General features: G+C 38.2%; 1 protein-coding gene across 1 annotated transcript in view; it reads right to left on the reverse strand.

The window, feature by feature from the left end:
• The window catches only part of EXT2 (exostosin glycosyltransferase 2), an 80,039-nt gene that overhangs the window by 23,689 nt on the left and 43,288 nt on the right, over window positions 1–13,062 (reverse strand). Inside the window, exon 9 of the mRNA XM_049825295.1 lies at window positions 6,755–6,944. Coding sequence (XP_049681252.1) covers window positions 6,755–6,944 — 190 coding nt within the window. The remainder of the gene's footprint in view (window positions 1–6,754; window positions 6,945–13,062) is intronic.

Consider the following 13,062-nt stretch of genomic DNA (forward strand, 5'->3'; position numbering starts at 1 on the left):
GCTTCTCCTGTTTTACTTCCTCAGTAACAACAGCTAGGAATATCTCATGACTACCGATAACCTGGCACCAGAGTATTGATTCATATTAAGCTCAGACTTCCCACAGCTTCTATGGAGCCCACTTGGAACTATAAAAAGGAAAAACCTTTCCAGAAGTTGTGCAAGGTAGACTAAGATCAAAAATCTGGCAGAAAACACCCCTAAACAAGCTCCTCTGTATGTACCTGCAGTTGCACAGAATCCTATACAAGACACTCAACTCTCATACCTGATCTTTTATAAAAATCTTTTATTTGATGCTTATTCGAATTGGTCTATAGTAGTCTGTATGAATTCAACTAATTGAACATGGATGATGGAAGCTTAACAAGTACTTTTTCCATCTCAAAGACTGAATGGCAGAACTTAGCTGGAATCTGAAGTTTCAAAAAACTGCCAGAAACAACATCAAGCATGTTACATCTATTTATTACCAGAATTCCTTCAGTAATGGCTGACTGAAGAAGTCTGTCCAGACATTTCAACTGCTTCAACTTAGGACTATCTGTTCAAAACAGGTGCTTTCTACTTACATTACAATGTTTATATTCGTCTACAGTAATGCAGAGAATTCCTCTTATATATAACAGAATATTGGTTTCTAGGACATTTAGAGCCCAGTTTTGCTAGGCTGGGTTTGTTGAGCTAGATTTCTAGACTTCCTTGGGAAATAACATTGCAAAATGTTTGTAAGATGATCCATGGAAGACTAAAACCATCATGAATTAGTTTTCTAGCTAATCAAGGAAAATGGCATTAAGTCTCTTGTGAAGAAGCCAAATTAATTCAAAACCTAAAGAGAAGTTCAGAAAAACATTCTTACCAGTGCTGACTATTAAAGGCATGGTATGCAAAAAACCCTGCCACTGAAGATTTTTTTTTTTATTGTTGTTTTTTTTTTTTTTAAAGTTAACAGTTTAAGATACAGTAACCCATAGGATACTCAGGTTCCTTATCCCCAGTGTTCTGTATCAATGCTGTCCATTAATAGTATCAAATTGAAAACCAAAGACGGTTATTGCAGTAATACCCATGAGCCTTATAGTCTGTATCTTATTCCAAGTTTATCAGCAACTTAGCTCCAGGAACCACTACTGATACAACTACACAGAAAGTACACATTCTTTAAAATACACTTTTCATTTTTATAAAACTGAAGCTAAAAAGGAATCAAGCTACCACACACGATTTGTAGCTTGTTGCATATTTACTAACAGTAATGCATTAATACATTTTTATACCATTTATGTGGTAGACAATATGTTTTTTTTCAATTGTCTGAAACAAGTGTGATGAAATGTTGGTGGAAATTTCTATCACAGACTATCTTCTTGCATTTCAGAACTAGCAATTTAGACAAATACAAACGAAAGGGCAAAAGTATTTGGCTGATGGAGAAGATGAAAAAACATCCTGTCTACGCAAATATTCCCAGCAGCAGGCACTTGGACCACAATGTTTATTTTAATAGATGCAAAGTAAATGAGAAAAAAAATATCGTTTTTTTGCTTGTAATATTTCAAAGCTTTTAATTTTTTTACTAATATTATACATGCAGTCATGGGCCTGCTGACATTACAGTTGGGTTGACAGGCTTCTAGCATACTCTGTATGGCTGAGAATATATGCAAAACTCAGCCAAAGACACAGAGCAGAGATCACTTCCCTTAAATCCAGAGAGCACTTAAGATGAGCAAGATGTTTCTATAAAGTTTCAAGGTTCCAGATTAAAATCATCATCCTATGTGGTATTTTCTCTCTGCTATTTCACATACAAGATCCAACATTTTTACCATCATAAGCACTCTGAGAACTTCAAAATGTTTGCCCAAGACATCTGTGTTGCTCAGATTCATCTGTTGTAGTTGTATTTTTTTTCCTAAGACACTGCTCATATTCTGAGTTCAAAACCAAAAGATTAGACCCTTGCTTTCCAGTCTCACCCAAAGCACAGTGTTCCTACTTTGGCGCACAGATTCAGCAATGACTGCAAAATACACAGTAAAGCTTCTACCCCTTTACACATACCTATGTCTATGATACCTCTCAAATAGAAAGTATGAGAAGGCAGTATGTTCAACTAAGCAAAATAAAGGCCAAAGCACAGGACCTTCTTGAATCAGTCCCTTGCCCTGAAGCTGAATTACTGAGTGACGGTGAAGACTTCACCTCTGAGTACCCCAGTTTCTAAAGCTATAAAATGGGAATAACCAGTTAATCTACTGCTTATATAGTCAGGACACATACATATTTATAAATGTTTTGAAGGTACTCAGATTAAATTAAATCTATAAAAAGCAGTTTCCTTTATTATTTATATTTTACTTTGATTTCAAAGTAGACATTAACCTTCTAATTAGAAATTTCAGCATCTACCTAATAATAATGCCATGAACAATGCTGCTTACATAGCAGTTTTAAACTATAGGTCTCAAGCATTTTATCTAAAACAATATTGTTGTATTCATTTTACAGACATGGAAACTGAGGAACAGTAAGAAATGAGTTGCTCCCATTCAGCAGGCAGAAGTTGTGTCTCGTCAGTGTCCCAGCTACAACAACTATCTGCCCAAGAAAAATAAGTGAAACATTTTTAGTGCTCCTTAATTTTTGCTTATTTCTCAAGAACCTTGTGAGACAGCCTGCGTGTCCTTCTCCTTCACTGTGTTCAGGTACCAGTATGGCAAAACAAGTAGGAACTCAGAGCAGACAGGTGTATAAAGATCAGTCATTTAAGCTTGTACTAGTCACCTTGTGTTTCCTTCATACTCAGTGGACGAAAAAAGGGTACATCTGGAGGGATGATTTAGTTTACCCTAAAATAAATACCTAATGCAGGCTAGATGGAGGTGCTTGTTTCTTTTCACTGATTCTAAGTGAAATGCAGCGATGAGCTCAGACTTGCACATGCAGCTCTCAAACATTTCAAGTTACGAGAGTGGTCCTTGCAAACTCATAGGACAAAGGGAAAACCAGTCTTTAAATTGCTACTGATTTCTAGCCCATATACATGTAGCTACTTTTTCTCCAACTTTATACTTTTGCATGCTATTCGCATGAAAACTTTCCAGTCAAGTGTTCAATTAATCCGTAGCCCTCTTAGCTGCTTACTTTATTTACTAGCAGCCAATGTGACAAAAAAATTTGACAGTCAGATCAGAGCTGCATCTGCGCCGACAGACCTAGATTTGCAAGGAGTTTGTTTTCCACACACCTTGTACGCTTCCCACACCTGTAACCATTCCACAGCGCAGCAGCCGAGATCAGCTACAGCCTCTTACCTGCACTGAAGGATGCTCAGTAGTACTGATGGCAGAGTGATCACAATACGGCCTCGTCATTCGTCTGACAAATATCACCGTTAGTTCATTTACAGGTCATGCTGACAAATATATCTTTTCACTCAAACTTTACTAAATGCTGAGGACAAGCAAAAAAGGATTTTTATCTTACGGAGTGTTGCATTTGTTGAGGGGTGCAGCATCTTAGATTTTGTACAACATTAAGAACACAGTATTTCATTTTTATTCTGTTTTCCTTTTAAGTCCTGAGTTTGCTGAGTTTCATTATGTAAAGGCATTATTACAAGTATATAAGCATTCATTAAAAACCGTGTTAATTTTAGAATTTGCATGTATTTCAAAACTTTCCATTCTGAGGGACAGATTCTCTCTATTTCCAATACATATTGCTTTGATAGCAATGACACTTTCAGTTATAATATTTTTCTGGTGTTGACAGAGGAAAGATAGGAGCAGCTACATGTCACATTTGTGTGGCACTATCCCAGCTACATCTCAGGAGACCTAAATTCAATTTTCAATTTACTGCACATAATCACTAAGGAAGACAACTTGGATGTCCTTCACCCAGCCCTCCCACTTAACAAATGAAAACCAAAACAAACCACAAAGGATTGCAACAACAAAAGCCAGGAGCTGCTTCTGTACCAAAATGTGTCCCTTACATGGAAAGGACCAGGAAATACAGCACTTGATGCTCTAGGAGGTTAAGCACCTCAGCTTTACTACGACCAATTAAAAGTGAATAGCCATAAAAGTGCAGATACTACTGTAGGGTAATAAACTAGACTTTATCAGTGACAGTGGTGCACATTACAAACTTCAAACTCATTCCTTGCTCTAATCCATCAGAAACTTCCTGGCTTTAACAGGCTATAAACAGCAGAAGCTTTGAAGTCCAAGGATTAGGATCACTAATAGACAGACTGAACGAGAGACTGGCTGAAGAGCCAAGTGGAATGCCCTGCATGGATCTGGAATAAAACAAGTTAATTTAATCAAACTGACCTCTCTCTAGCCATAGGCCAAGAGATTACAATGGTTATAACAGCAATAAAGGGACAAAGGACACTACAAACAAACAGTTATTTGCTTCAGTGCAATGCTTAGGCTAATATAAGGGCAAAACTGCCTATGCTTTCAGCTGTGCTCTCAAATCCACAATTTTAAGCTTTACACGCAAAAGCTTTTTTTCCTTTCTATTTTTTTGAAACTAGTTTATGACTTAGTGGTAATCGAGGCAGAAAAAATTAAACACACTTTAATTTTCAAGAATTTCTAAATGCAAGATTAATCGAATGATTTAACAAAAAAGACCATTCTAATGATTTATTTGCTTCAACTCTCCTGTATCTCAGACTCATTCAAGCGAAATGTGGAAACAATCCACTTGGGTTAAATCCACCTGCATTCAGTGCTCATATAACACTAAGCATTTTCACTTTTAGAAAAAAAAACTTCTTACTGCAAAAATTTCAGTTATCATCAATTTACACACAACACTTTTCACTCTAAAGGACTGCAAAACTTTTAATAAACCACGTTCAGCACAGCAGTATTACAGAACACTTTTTAAAGCAAACAGTAAAGCTACTACTCCGCTTTCAACTGGAGCTAGTTGCCAAAATGGCAAATGAGCCAAGTGAATGGTAGCAAAAGCTTGGCTCTGAGAAGCTGTTAGAAGATGGTAAATTGAGACAAGCGGCCAGGTATTCATTTTTACATTGTATCTTGCTGCTATGCAGAATAGGTAACTTTGAAGAGTGGCAAGCTGCAGCAGCTGAAGCCTCTGAAAAGAGAACTACAAAGCAAGGAGTCCTAACGACACACTTCACATTCACTACAGGAGACAGAAGAATCCACAATATAGTGGTTTTTTTGAACACGTATTCCTAGAAGGCAACATTTCTTGTCCCACAAAATCACGACATTTTCAGATGAGAATGACAGATTCATACACGCAACAATACGGCAAACAACCTCATTTACACCTACTATATCTACAGTATTTAATCAAGATGAGAAAAGGAAGCTTTAATTGCCCAGAACCTTGCTCAGGATTTTAGTACTAGCATTCAGAACTTGGAAGAAGTTCATCCTAGGAAGCAATAAGCATGGAAATAAAATGAGCAGCGTTGGAGTGGCTGTCTGGCGCTGGAGAGCATTACCACAGGCCAAGCCTAGCTATCTTCCTTTACATGGGGCAATGATGTCTCCTGGCTCTCCCATTTACTCCATGATTTCGTAAAGGAACTCACCAATGTCAGGACCTATGCTTCTAGCTGAGGACCTGGGAGAAGAGTAAGAGCAACATGGTCTTGGGAGGCAGACAGCCCAGGGCTGGGAAAAAAAGGGAGCCGGTGGGAGACGGAGCAGCCACAGGGCATGCAGTGGCATTACAGGGAAGGAGACAGAGAAACATGGCATTAGGATCTTGGGTTTGAAAACGTAGGCAGCAAGCTGTGAGGACTGAGCAGCCTGAGACTGAGGTCCTGGCACGAGGGGATACAGTACGGCAGCATGCCAGGCCAGCAGATGCCATGCCAGCAAAGCACACCTCCGCTACTGAAAATTAAACAAATTAGTTCAGAGATTTACAGCACTGAGTTCACACTGGAATCATTAATATACTTTTGAAACCAAATCTTCTTCCAAAAATGTACTCATTTAAATCATTTGGGAAAAGGTCTGTGAATGTGCCCTCGTTTTACAATAACCATGAATTCAAAAAATTTAAAGTATCATGCAGACTTCACCAGACTCACTCATAAAGACTATAAAAAGCAACATAGTATCATAAGTGTTGGAAATGGAAACATTTTTTTAAAAGGCACTTATGTCTTGTCTTACTGGGCTAGCTGTAGCATTTTCACAAGATATTCTGGTGGTGTGGGAACTCCTTTTCAGACACCCAAAATGTCCCAAGTCTTCATTTCATTAGCCAAAATATTCACTTATTTTATAGCTCCAAGCAAACTACTCTGCTGCTATGAACCACATTTGCCCTAGAAAACTGTCTAGCAGAAGTAGTATTCACTGTGATGAGAGAGTGTCTACAGAGAAATAAAACCAAGCATTGACAAATCAAGGATGGGTCTCTCCTTACCACTCCCCAAAATAAAGATAAGGACAGAAATGTTCCTGTAACTATTGCACCTGTTACCTTTGATTCAGAAGATTAGCAGCACAACCACTGGTATGCTTTTGTCTTTTAATCTACTTTGGCTTTTCTCATTTCACTTTCAAAAATATTGCCACAAAAAATTTCCAAATTTATTATTTTGAAAGTAACCGTGAAATACTTTTCGAAGCCATATTAATGAAGCAGAAGAGAAGTCATTCTGTAACAGGTGCAAATAGGCATGCTACCCCCAGTTTCACCCTCCCCCACCACACCTACCATGGGGTCTTACCTTCCGGTGGATTCTTATTCTGGTTGTTCCAGACAACTAATAATTTGGATAGACTAGGCACTTTGGACACCTCTGTGATGACTCGGAAAAGGCTCTCCACCCGGTCATAGGTCAGAACTATGGCTGTGAAACCTTGGGACTGAGGTGGGATCAGTGGAAGGAAGAGTGGGTTGCTCACACTGCTCCATTTCTGTGAAGGAAAACAAGAAAACAGGAAAACAATTCAATTAAAGTGACTTAGCACAGTAGGAAGTAATTATTATGGTAGGGAGTAAGTCACATAGCCAGGACCTAGCTGTCAGATTTTGAATTTGCTCAGATCAGGCAGGCCGACTCTCCAATTCTGGCAACAGTGAACTTCAGCAATTTCTCAAAACTTTTATTCCAATCTCTTTCTTAATGCAATTTTCATTTCTGTCTAGTTGTATCGTTGCAAGCAAGAGGGGTTTCAGGTAAAAAATAAAGTGGAAGAGGCAGGTAGCTTTGTGGAGAAGGAAGGCCAAAGTGAATTTTGAACCCAGCTAACACAACTCAATTCTCATTTACTAATCGCTATTTCAAGCCATTTGTATTTATAGTCAGGACTCAATAAACAAAAAGAAACTTAATCAGCACTACAGTTTCAGAAGTGAAAGAGAGTTAACAATAACAAAACCAAAGCAGCAAAAACATAAACCTGGCATAAAATGTGTACCCAAGCAAAAAAGGCAAAAGCAGGCACTAAGAGGAATCATGTACTAGCTTCCACAAAACCCCGTTCATCCAACGCTGAAAAAACCCCTCCTATTCCATTAAAAAAAAAAAAAAAAAGGCATGAGATGCAAAGATGAATTTCAGAGCATTACCTACTCCTTATGAATTTTAACTAGGGCATCCCTTTTAAGACTTTAAAGGTCTTACTTCAATACACTGTCAGCACAAGGAAGCCAGCTCAGCTGGCAAAAGACAAGACAGACAACCAAATTCTCACTGAACGTGCCAACCTCCTTTGGAGCTGACAACGTGGGGGAGGAGGCAGTGAAGGGACCATTTGACAGGACTGAAAGCGCCAGCATTTCAGTCTCAACTTTTCCATTCCAGCTGACGTTCCAAGCAGGGGTTGGACAGAGAAGCAAAGGGAAAAACAAGACCTTTTGGGACGAGGTGAAAAGGAGAGTTGGGAAAGCACAAACTGAGTGATGCTGTTTTTCAAGGAAGTCTTGAATCCTAGCCTGTAAAAACTATGAACACTCATAAGACGTTAGTAACTGCCAGCAGTTTACAGAAATACTGCAAGAATCTCCAGCTAAACTCATACCATAAACCTGCTTCTGTCAGGAGGAAAGCAAGTTTTACAGACTCACAGTTACCAGCTCATATTTGCAGGAAATAAACTTTGCAATTTTCCATTTCCTTATTTAGTCTTTGGGTTACTTTATACACCCAACTATCACCTTCCTCATATTTAGTGGTTAGACACCTCTAACTAGAATAACTTCAAGGATGAGGAGAATAGAGAGCCTATTTACTAAAAGACATCATAACATTTTGACCATTTTGGTAAAGGAGAAAAAAAATATGATGTGAATATGATTTCCTTCTATGAACACATCAACACTGAAGAGGGAATAAATATGTGATCTAGAAAAGAGACACTTAAAGTTAAGCACAGCATTGGCACACTGTTTTATCCAGGATGGTCTAAGGGTACGTTCCAGGCAAGAAACTGTCAGTAGGAGTAATACCTTTTAGTAGACTTCCTGACATAGTGGAAAGATGAACTAATCTTCAGCTACACATACTTTATCAGGTCTGGTACAAGTAGCATTCGACATAAACTGTTTGTGAGGCTCCTAATGGAAAGCATCAAGTTCTAGTTTTTACCCAACAGGAGTAATAGGATAATGTAGAAATGGTAGCAGTATATAATATGGAACTTTGGTTCATGAAAGGGACATGACTACCTGTGATAGCAGAGGACTATGCTCAGTAATTCAGAAAATATATATCCATTACCTTAGCAACTGATACGTGCAGAGAAAAATCTGCTTTCAGATTATTACATTTTCTAAAATTAAAGCTTTTATACATAATTCTGCTAATTCTACAAGACAACTGGTGGCAGATGGGACAGCCCTCTGATTTTGCTCCAGCTTCAGTAATTCCTACAGCAAATCACAATCTAAATGTTACCAGAGCATAATCCATCTCATTAAAGCTTTACAGACTCATTTCCACACAACCCCCACCCCAAGACTGCTATTACCCAAATGACCCTTGTAATGAAGAGCGGCTTCTTAAAACAACTTTCAGAAACCTCTTTTCATTAATACTTGAAGCAGAGGTTTTAGTAGAGTGCCAAGAAAATCTTATGTTTCTGCCCCATGAGAAGAAATAACTGGTAATCTACAGACAATGCTGTAGTTACTACTTATGGGTGAGTATTGCCAACTAAATTAATGGCTCTCACTTGAAGTTTTTCTAGCAACTCTTTCTCTCTGGCCACAGCACTTCCTAACAAATCACTTGCTATTATATCCTTGGAAAAGGATTCTTTTCTATCATCTAAGACTATTTTAGGTACTTACAGAAAAAAATACAGATGCAGGTGTGCGAGCACATGCATATGTGCCTAAAAAATTATCATGCTTTCTCTTAAAAACCTAAGTTTTACATACATTACTTGAATTCCAACTTTTACTACTTTCAGAAAGGCATGAAAATTCTCCCCTGCTGGTTATAACTTAGGAAAAATAAGGCAACTTTGGAGGCGTTTTTGTTCATGCATCTACTGAAGGATGATGGAGGGAGGGAAAAGCCCACAGACACACACTAATGGATGGGAGAACCATGCCTTTCATTTGAGAAAAACATTTCAAAAAGGCAATTAAGCATCTCTCAAGTGCCATTAAGAGCCAACCCCCTGCTGCCTGCCTGAAGAGTGTGTCTACAGTCTGAGACCTATTGACCCCACTTTCTGCAGGAAATCGGGCAAATTCAAGCCTCCATAATTTGCTAAAGTCTTCCAGATTTCTGCTTGGGAAAAGCAAACCATACAGGCAATTAATTCAACGGCAACCTAATTAAATCTCCATTATGGCAGCAAAGCATGAAATGGATAATGACATAGGGATGGGTTCTCCCAGTCACTGCTCAAGAGACCAAGTGGTGAAGGAACATTTGCTCCTGTCCCATTTTTATTAATATTCTTGATGGAAATTCACAGGAACTTTCACTCTCAGAGAGAAGAGCAAACGGCAACAGTGGATTGATCATCCATCACCTTTCTTTGACAAAGTGCTGACACTCCGCTATGGATAAGACAACCCTTCACTCTCACTCTCCCAGCTAATATCATTAGAAGAGCCAGCATAATTAATCTCAGATTAATAGGTTGTTTGCTGTGAATCATCTTTATGGGCAAAAAGGATCAAGTTCAAATGCCAGTTTCCTAAGAGTAATCTCATTCATTTAAGTCTCACAGTCTCAGCTGTCTGACAGCTCATTGCGGTTCACATGAAAATCCAAAGTAGTGGGACCCGAATGACAGCGAGAACTTAGGAACAGACTGAAGCAGGGGAGAGAGGAGAATTCAGGAATGGGTATGTATACAGGGAAGGATTCAGACTGCTGCAGCTGTCCTATGCATGCTTTCCACAAGTGTGCATGTGTAATAATGCCTTACAAGTAAGGCACCTTCCTTTACTAGAGATACATCAAATATTGCCCTCCCTCTTGGTCATTAAAACCAACTTTATTCTATTTTAGGAGAAGTTAATACATTAAGGACAAGGTATGAAAGGAGTTGAATTCTCATTATGTGGGATGCTTAAGGTTGGACTCGATGTAGAGTCTTCAGGTTCAAGTCAGCAGAGAAGTTTTAAACAGACTGTCCTTAGCAGGATACAGAAGTGAGATAGATGGGAGCTTCAGGACATCAATGAATGCAACCGGACTATCATAATAAATGCTACAGAGCCTCAAAGGTATAGGTGAAATACTAGGCATAACTAAGACGGGATCCTACCCTAAAACTTCTTATTTGGGTGCACACTGAGTACCACTGAAAGAGACTTGAAGGAAGACACAGCAGACACATTATAAACTGCATCACAGAATGGTCTCTAGGAAAACAAGACTGTGTAAGATGTCCAGATTACAGAAGATGGTCAAGAACTTCCCAGCTATCACTTAGTGGGAAAACTCAGCAACAGCACTTTAGAAGAATAAAATTTCACTGCTCCCATAAACAAGAGAGTGGGCTTTCTTCCCTGTGTATTTTAGTTTCAACAGCTAGACTGGCTTGTTGTAACCACAGACTAGTGAAACCATACAGTTTGAACAACAACAACAACTCACTGTCTTTTAAAAGCACAGAGGTAAGGACAACAGTGTGTTGAACTTAAACAGTAGCTTAAGCAGTTCTTTTATACATCTAAGGAAAACAGAGATATATCCCCTGCCTCTGTGGGTAAGGCTTTTTCAGCTGGGTTGTTCTGAATATCAATCTAACCTCAATGTGGTTTCAATTATGGATTACCAGACCAAAAAAACCCCCTTGATTTATTCTATTTTGCTCCAATTATTCATGATAAGTTTCTATGGAATACTTTGAGAAAGTATTTCATCGTGCTTCCCATCCTCAAGTGGTCATAGGGCAAAACCAAAGGAATTAACCCTCTCCAATTCTCCAGAGCCAACCATAGTGCTCACACTGCAGAATCACAAGCCAAGTTGCAGTGGCCACCATTTCATGTTTTGATGAAGATTATAAACCCTCCTCAAAAAAAATTTTAGCCACAAGACACACAGGAGTTTCTACCTATTCCTTCTTGAGTGATGAAATCTGATACTGTCATGAATCATGAATTTTGATTGCCAAAATATATCACATAACTATAACACTAAGTTATTCAGCATCTTTTTTTTTTGTTTAGCCCCTTAAATCTAATCATGTGTCTGAGCCCTTCTGACAGAAACTATTGGCTGAACACATTCTTTGATATAAAAACCTCAGCTTCAGGCTCATCTTAATTTCAATAATGTGTCAAAGAAATAGATTTGCAGTGAGAAGAAGAGAATCATCAAGAACTGAGTTCATATTTATAGCTGCCACAATACTTAAGCTTTTTGGAATCCCTCCATCAATTTTCTTGCCATTCTTTCATAAGAATAAGAATAACAAGAATATTATAAGAATATTAAAACATTATAACCCTAATAAGAATATTCAAACAATTTGAAAGAACCAGATTTGAAAGAGAACCAGGAAAAGGATTCAAGTTTTTCCTGTGTTTTTTTGTTTGGTTGGGGTTTTTTTTCCCCTGTAAGTCAACATAGCAGCTCCTGACCCCAAAAAACCAGGGTATGACATAATCTGAATTGGGAAAATGGAGCTTAACATACCTTTCATGCTCCCAAAGCCAGAAAAGACAGGGAGTACTGAGAAGATGACTAGTGGAACCCAAAGCAACAACAAAGTTTGTTTTGGTTTTTGTAATGACTCCCACTACATACAATAAAGCTGCACAGTTAGGAAGCCACAGGAGGCACCAGGCAGTGCAACAAACAAGGTAAGAGCAACACTGATGAGACCCTTGCCTTTGAGGAGCACAATTTTTATTTGGGTGCATCTCAAAACCAGTTCTGCTAATATTAAAAGCGTGTCTCTCACTTGTGTGTTTAGGTGTCTACTTCTAAGCTAAAGACAAAGCAAAAAGCCCTTAGAGAAAATAAAACCCAACAGTATTAAATGGTTAGGTGTAGTCTTAAGAACTAAAATGTTACTCAAGTGAAATATTCCAATTCTGTCAGCCAAATCAAAAAATTTGTTGTTCATGCCTCAAAGGGTATCATTTACAATGGAAATAAACCTACACACTAGATACTAACCACACAACATAGGATAACTGTGAGGTTATCTATCACTGTGTGAGAGAAGAATCCTGATCTCTAGGCAGGTAAGTTAAAGAACCTACTGTTAAATCATGTTTCACACACACACAAAAATATCAATATTTATAGCTGAATACATGTGGTATACTCAACTTGTCCATAATATCAACACTGGCAAAACATATCAATAAACCGAAATTTATGTAGTATAAGAAAGAATACCTAACTTCTAACATAGTAAATAAAGCCAAATTTCACACAGCTGATTCACACTATCACACAATGTAGCTGGAAATACAGCAGGAAGAGAAACCTAATATTGTTCAATGGAAAAAAACCAACGATGTGCATTGCCCAGAAAAGTGCTAGCTTGATCTCATTTACAGGTAGATTAAAAAGTGTATGTTAATATTTGCTTAATGCTTTGAAGATGA

The sequence above is a fragment of the Accipiter gentilis genome, chromosome 22, assembly GCF_929443795.1.
Source record: "Accipiter gentilis chromosome 22, bAccGen1.1, whole genome shotgun sequence".
Taxonomy (NCBI): domain Eukaryota; kingdom Metazoa; phylum Chordata; class Aves; order Accipitriformes; family Accipitridae; genus Astur; species Astur gentilis.